Below are 7,885 nucleotides of genomic sequence, written 5' to 3' on the forward strand. Positions count from 1 at the left end.
CCGACAAACTTTTTTTTTTGCCATGAAAATGTGGACCACCCTAATATATATATATATATATATATATGTATATCATATCAAACATGTCAAATCATGCTCACACATGCGCACACAAACGCACACGTACACACCCAACCAGGATAAATAACTTTTTAAAAAGTTTGAGCGAGTTTTCTTCAGAAATGGAAGTTGGTCCATTTGTTTCAATAAAATTTCAGCATTTAAATCTCCATCTAGGTCATCACAAAGCGAAGCAGTGATTTTCCTTTCACACTTGTCGGTTTTGTTTTGTTTGTTTTTTTTGTTGTTTTTTTTTTTTTTAAATCACGAGCAATTTGTCTTTTTACACCTGATTGCAAAAATATTTCCATTCAGGCTTGTGAAGTTGGAGCATCCATTTCCTGTTAAGACAACAAACCCAGACAAAAACAGTTGATGTAGGACTGTCACATCACTGTGCTAAGTTTGTATTTATTTGTTTTCGTTTTCATGTGTAATAATAGGACTGTACAAGTAATAGTCTCGGTAGAATGTACTGGTAGTCAGAGTCACATAATCTTTTCTTATAACTTTGATGTGAATTTGTCGTTCATCCTAGTTTAGGAAAATGTTTACTTATTGCAATGCTGCATTTCAAATTGGAGTTTGACTAACTTTTGGTGTCTGGCCAACGACATACACTTCACTAACGCAATACGCGCTCTGTATGTAACACATACTGTAGATGATTTTAAACTGCTATGCTGTTAGCATGTTTTGTTTTTTATTCCTTTGTAATGCAATGTTGCTATAACACGAATTGGGTTTGGTTTGAAATTTTCTTTTGGAATATACGATCACAATGTTAAAAACGTTAACTACTGCATGTGAACAAATGATCTGTATGCTGCTACATGTATTAGCATGTAGCTCAATATTAGCTTTATCGAGGTACTTATATGGCAATAGGTAAAATCATGTTAGAATTTTCGCCAACGTATGCAGCTCAACAACAGATGTTCGTGTTGTACTCCAGTCCGCAGTGTTTGTCTTCTCGCCGTCAAAGTGTGGGTGTGGTGTTTTTCGGCTCACTTCCTGCTGGCTACTAAGCACTCTTTTGCCTGCCCCCTGCTAAGGCAACTTTCCACTTGCTCATTATCCCACGGTCATCCATCTATCAGCATCGGAGCGGCCCATGAGCGATGGGCACGTACACTGCCTGAACACAGGAGGGGGGCTCAGCGAATGCTGAATTTGACTCCACACTTCCAGCACCTCCTATCAAATATAAACCACCGCACCCCAACCTGCAGTTAAGATAAGGTCACGAGCAAATAGATGTGACATAAACACGCTTCTTCTATGGTTTCAGGGGTTAGGACAAACCCACTTGGCATAGCCCCACACATCGTATTTGCGCCAGATAAAGGGATCTCCCCGTGTGTCACAAAGCTATTCTTGTTTGTTTGGTTTGCCTAGCCTGGTTCTGATCAGATAGCGCCCATCTAGAAATCATTCGTATCTCTTCTAATCCCCGTGTCCACAGTTGTTCCGTGGTGCAGAACAGGCTAGCACCCAGCCTCAGATCAGTGCCAGAGCGTACAATTTTACCTGACTGAGCTCCCTCTGCTCATCTCCCTCAGCCATCTGAGCACACAGCTCTCTGGTGATGGAGCTGCTTTCAAATGAGGGCGAGTGAGATGAAATCAGCTGAAAATAAGCATACATTTAACTCGAGACATGCATGGTCTTAAAGATAAGGTGTTTTGGCTGGTAAACAACTCTGTGCTCTTCTTGTGTTGTACCCAGAAAAGGAGACCAACCTTAGGTCATTCATCCTGAGGGATCTGCTGCCATCATCTGTGGATAGCTATTACCGATATACTGGCTCTCTGACCATGCCTCCCTGCAGCAAGGTGGTGGAGTGGATCATCTTCTCTAGGCCCGTGTATTTGTCCCACTCGCAGGTTGGTTTAGTCCACACACTTGCATGCCCAGACAGATTATTCTCCGCGCATGGTCAGATCCCATTTGCACACTGCCAGTGGATGCCGTTGAACGCACATGCAGCACTTTCTCTCATCTTACTGCCACGTTGTCTGTCCCTCAGGCAAGTCTTTTGCATCGGAAACAGACACGTTTTCTGTCACAATCCTTGGGGGACAACTTTAGTCAAAATTTAGAACTGCGCTCATGCTGGGAAATAGCTGTTAAGTCTCCTTATCATTCTGTGGGTTGCCTTTATATTGTAAACGTTCAGTTCTTTACCCACCTTTAAAAATAGTTTCATTCCGCTGCACTCATGTACACATTATACATACTGCCCTCCTTAATGGACACAGTGGGGCCTTGACCTAAGAGTTTAATTTATTCTGTGAGCATGCTCGTAACTTCAAACATGCATATCTCAAATCATTTCTCCCCACTGAAATGAGTGGACATGCAAGTAATCTGTTCCAGCCCCCAGAAAACAACAATAAAAACAAATGTTGTAATGTGTTAATTCGTGAGGAAATACTCCACAGTATTTTATTTTATAATGACAAACGGTAATAACTGGAACTCTGCTCTTGTTCAGTGGGTCTCCTTCTGCTGGCCCACCTTAATCATAGAAAACAGACATAGATATAATTCACTTAGATTAGATTGTGTTGCATCTCAAAGACAGTTACTTGCAACTAAGATGCAGTAATACTGATAATTTTCCCCAGAGAATAAAAAAATGCATGCTTCTGGGCACTGTCATATTGTCTGTCTACATGTGTTGCTGCAATATTTGTGTTGAAATCTGCGTTGCGGTCGAGCTATAGCTCATACCTCATGTCAGGTGTAAGTCAAGGTATCACTGTATTATTAAAAGTGTTTTCAAAATGGTATTTTTATTTATTTTTTTTTGTCATCTGTGTATGACCATAAAGTATTTTTCGTGCTTAACCTACCTCAGGCTTTTTTTGCCTTGTTTTTATTTTGCGAGGTAATGCATTTCAAATCGTGTTTTGCACTTTTTACTGATCCCCTGTGCGGGCATTTTGCTATAATTCCTGTGTTAGCCAGCCTAATATCCTCTAGAGTCCTCTGTACTGTCGAAATGTGCGGGGCTCAGTGGAATTTTGTTCTCCAGCAGCAGTATTGAAAACGGCGACAATGTTTGTGGCGCCACACGCAGTCTTTTTATGGACCTGTAATTCACCTCTGCAAGCATGCATCGGGCACATTGATTCCACACTATCTGTGCGGTGGAGACATTAATGCATGTGCTAACAGATCAGTCATGCCAATCAATGGCTGCAAATGTACCCTATTGAGAAGTCACAACTCCATAGGTGGTCATGATAATTAATAAGGCGTGTGCCTGCTGTTGCCGAGGATGTGAATGTTCCTGGCTAGCATTTTGCTCCAGTTGTGAGTAGTCACCTAACGGTGAGCAACTACAGTTGAATGGTATACTTGCTCCTCAGGCACACAGAAGAAAAATACCCTTATTCTCTCCCCGCCCCATGCAGCTCGAGGCCTTCTACTCCATATTTACGACAGAGCAACAGGACCACGTGAAGTCTGTAGAGTATCTGAGGAACAACTTCCGTCCCCTGCAGGACCTTGATAACAGGAAAGTGTTCAAGTCTGCAATGACGGATGCCTGGCAGAAAGACTTGACTGACATTCACGGGAGCAATCATGGCACTGAGGCGTCAAGAGGTGAGCTTCGATCTACTGTACACTTGCATCAACGGTATCTACAGGGTGTCCATAAAGTCTTAGTACATGGTTAAAAAAAACCCACATACTTCTTCAAACAAAACAATTGGCTACAAGCAAATAATTTGTTGCACTTTTAGCGAAAACACTAAACACATTGTAAATGTATTTGAAGACAACAAAGAATAAGCTGTATAGAAAGTAATGTTCATGCGTGTCCGTGTTAGATATATGCATGTTTCTTTAGGAGGCAAGGCCTGTTGGGGTCGGATGTGATTTTGGCGAGAGTTGTGGCTGACTGCAGTTTCCACGTGCATCTGCTTATTGTAAATGGCTGTAAAGTTCATCGCCGACAGTTTTTTTTTTCTCCCATACGGAAGGACATTGCAGTACATATACTGCAAAAATCCCCGTAAAACGATTTCTTAAAAATATAGCGGGGGTGCGAATGCTGAATTGTCATGTCATTGAATCGATTGTTATAAAAATGACTGTTGTCGGTGCACATAAGTGCACGTCGTTATTCATTCTGCTTCTACGTGCCAAACAAAAGGTAAGCGCAATCCAAAAGATCCCAAAGCGAAACCAAATTCTAAAACAGATGCTGCTCATCAGGATAATAATTATCTTAAATTATTGCACATTTACGCTGAGAGGTTATCCTAATAGGCCATTTTTCAACACCCATTTTTGACATGCGGTATAATGGCAGGGTAAATACAGGCGTAATTGATCAAATTCAGAAGGGTTCTCATCTATTCAATGTGTCACTGCCTTGCACAATTACAGCCCTGGCCCACCTAAATGGAACAACAAGGCCATATTTAATGTCATTAATTACACGTGTGTGTCTTGTGTGTATGTGTGTGCGACCGAGTGTGCGACCTGCATTAATGTGTCACAATGGCTGCCGTGTGCCTCCATGCATGTAGGATGAATGTGTCAAAATAATATGGTTTGCGGTTTGTTCGTGTTGCAGAAGGTTTTCATTTGTCCTTCAAATAACCTTTGGATTACCCACATTAGCTACAGTAGCATTATAGTTGCAGGGTTTTTTTTTGGGGGGGGGGGGGGCAAAAGACAAATCTCTGGTAACTTCGAGCAAAATCGAGAATGTTCTACTCAGCTATGCATTTCGAACAGGATGGACAGATAGACAAACAGAAATACCTTTTTATTGTTTTGATTATAGCTAAATTATGTGAACAATTTTGGGTTTAAATCAAACTGTCTTTTTCACTTCATGCACCTTTTGTGGATTTTAGCGAAAAAAAAATCATTCATATGAGTTATTAAAAAGCTTGTCAGCTATCTGGAGGGTAGGATCAAGAGAGAAATCGATCAGGAGTGTTTATCGCTTAAAAAAAAAACTATTGGCAGTGCAAAATATTATTACATCAAATCAATAATGCACTGTGTGTGTATGCTGTTGTCTCATCGAGAGAACTCATCCATCCGTACTTGATATCAAAGGCAATAATATCAAGCCCAGCACTGGAGGGCTTGGTGACTGTGTTATTATCCTTATTTCTCTCACAAGTGTGCATTGTTGTTGTCCATATTTCGGTTGGAGGCATTCACTGAGCACTCAGTGCCTTCTTAAAACGATTGTACTCATTTCCAGCTCTCGATTTACATTCAAGGGACGACACTGTCACTTTAAAAATCATTTTAGTTCTACCAGTTGCCCCTCTGTTCACCCTTTTGGCTTCTGTCTCAGTAAGGCTTCCATTCCCGAAGCCCACTTTTTTCTGATTGGCCATCGCCTGGAAAGCCTTCGGGGGAGGCTTTCCGTTATTTTGTGAGCATGCACTTCATGAAGCTGTCTTGCTTATCACACAATATATATTCTCTGTACCAACCATCACCTCCCTTTCTTCAACTCCCTATGCACATCTAGCATTCGTAAACCATTTTTTCCATCTAAGTTAACCAAAAATGAGAAGCCGCCTTGAGTACAATACCGATGGAGATTAATGAGAAAGACTGTAAAGCGGTGTTGTCGGAGAAAATTGATTGGGAATGGTCGTGATGAAGTTGGAGCTCTCTAACGAGGCCAGTCAGCCATCATAGTTAATATGGGGCGCAGCTAAAATAGAGGCATACAAATTAAGTTGTGAAATTGCTTTTATGGCATTTGGTCGGTGTGCAGAATGAATGTGGCCCAGCGTCCTTTCATTCTCTACCAAAACCCAACACCGCGCCCTCACCCTCCACTGCCGCCTTTCCAGCAGCTCTGGCTGACTCATTTTCTGGTTAGCTTGCTCAGATTTCCTTTTTCTTTCGGCTGCAATACAAGAATGCAACTGGAGAGTCAACAATGTGGATGTCTTACAACAAGCAATGATAGCGGTCAAGGTGTTTGTTTGTGTGTGTGTGTGTGTGTGTGTGTGTGTGTGTGTGTGTGGGGGGGGGGGGGTGTTCTTGAGATCTATTTATCTGAACTCAATTGGTTGACAATGCCGAGAGGCAGGGCACACCTTGGTTAAATTGGATCAACTTTTAAAGCCAAGTAAGCTGTTAGTTGCCTTTTATGTGGGACAATTTCATTGAGAGCTGTCAAATTGTAATATTTTGGGCTTCATAGTATGACCAATCAAATATGATTGAAAATAAGTATTCCAATACTCAGAAATAAATTCAAATCAAAACATGTTTCTAGAAGCATTCTATCGCAGATTTAATGAATGTCATCCTCGATCTTTGTCTTTCATTAAACATTAAGCTTCTGACACCCAACACCCGACAGATTCAAATTCAAACACTGTCACACTTCATCAACACTTCCAGAATTCCCCCCTTGTGTTTTCCCCCCTGTCTTTCTCTAATGCTAGATAGATAGATAGATAGATAGATAGATGGGTGTGGGTATGTGAATAAATACGCCCCCCGTATGTTTTGCACTGTTCCCTCATTATGCAAATGATTCTGACAATCTCAATTTGTCACAAATCCTGTGTGCACATCATTAGTTGACATTGTTCCTGATTGCTGTTACGCCATTGCGCTTGGGGAGGATGTCCAGATTTTGAAAGTGGCAGCCGGCCTTCCTTAGCATCCATGGTGCAGCCTGTACTGCCACCTTGAGGTCGCTCTGCACGTTCCCCTCCCCTACCTGAGTTCCTGTAAGAGATTTTTCATGGTAACAATAGAACGCCTGTTTTGTTGGCGCATATAAAAGAGAGATACGGTTATTTGGATACCTGTGGTTAATAATTATGGTCCAGTCTTTCATCTTCACTCTGGATTGAGATGCTGAAAGCTTTCCTTTCTCACGCAGTGTGCAGTAGTGCCCCAGTGAGCATGACGATCCAACCGTTGAACCAGACGGCCCTGATGGTGAGCTGGGAACGGCCCCTGACCGTGTACCACCCGCCCATCACTAGCTACATGGTATCCTACAGCTGGGTGAAACGCGATGTCGCTGATGAAGAGACCTTCACCAAGACGGGGGATCAAAGCATGGTGAGCGCCCTTAGATAACACACAACTGTCATCTCCACAAGAGAATAAGTCATCTCTGTGGATTTTTGCAACATGGATGTTCCTAACAGGATCAGTCAGTGTGAATGTAAGAGGTGACAGGTTATGAAGAACTCTGGATGTAGCCGGTGGTTGATATCAAAGCCCAGACCAACACTCGCCCACCTCCCATGCCTCCCACCCTGTCACTCAAGTTTGGGTGAGGAGACACGCAGGGCTGTCACATTCACTGACAGATTTATCCATAATGCATGTCTGTGTGCACCTGGGGTCTCCCTTTTAGGATGATCTATTACATTTCCGTCAGTCGTGTTCAACATTTAGACTGGTAACCTAGACAAGTACCTGGCCAATGACACTTAAAAAAAAAAAAATCGAGATAACATGGATTTACCCCTATGTTAGCTTTTACTCTTCTGGAATGATTTTTTTTTTTTTTTTTTTTTGTCAGAAATTGTCTTTGGGATTATTTTGGTCCATTTATCCAAGGTGTTGGGACAGAAAATGGGCCGGCATCACAATACTTGATCCCGAATATGAAGATAAAAGGGGGGTGAGGCGTATGCGTCAGGTAAAAGCAACACTGAATTTTACATTGAGACACATGAAGGGAATTGCCCCTTTCCATCTTCAAAAGCATGGATTGCTCCAAATTGTCTTGGTAAGGTGAGTAGTTAACATTTCTAAATTTAGTGTATTTCAGAACTTTTGTCAATATAAGATGGGT

The 7,885-nt window shown here is 41.9% G+C and overlaps 1 protein-coding gene across 1 annotated transcript in view; it reads left to right on the forward strand.

Annotated features, from left to right (window-relative positions):
• ca16b (carbonic anhydrase XVI b) overlaps positions 1–7,885 on the forward strand; it is a 105,755-nt gene that overhangs the window by 74,077 nt on the left and 23,793 nt on the right. The window contains exons 7-9 of the mRNA XM_019895747.1: positions 1,789–1,946; positions 3,483–3,675; positions 6,956–7,140. Of these exons, the coding sequence (XP_019751306.1) occupies positions 1,789–1,946; positions 3,483–3,675; positions 6,956–7,140 (536 nt within the window). The remainder of the gene's footprint in view (positions 1–1,788; positions 1,947–3,482; positions 3,676–6,955; positions 7,141–7,885) is intronic.

This window comes from Hippocampus comes, unplaced genomic scaffold (genome assembly GCF_001891065.2).
Source record: "Hippocampus comes isolate QL1 unplaced genomic scaffold, H_comes_QL1_v1.1 scaffold420, whole genome shotgun sequence".
Taxonomy (NCBI): domain Eukaryota; kingdom Metazoa; phylum Chordata; class Actinopteri; order Syngnathiformes; family Syngnathidae; genus Hippocampus; species Hippocampus comes.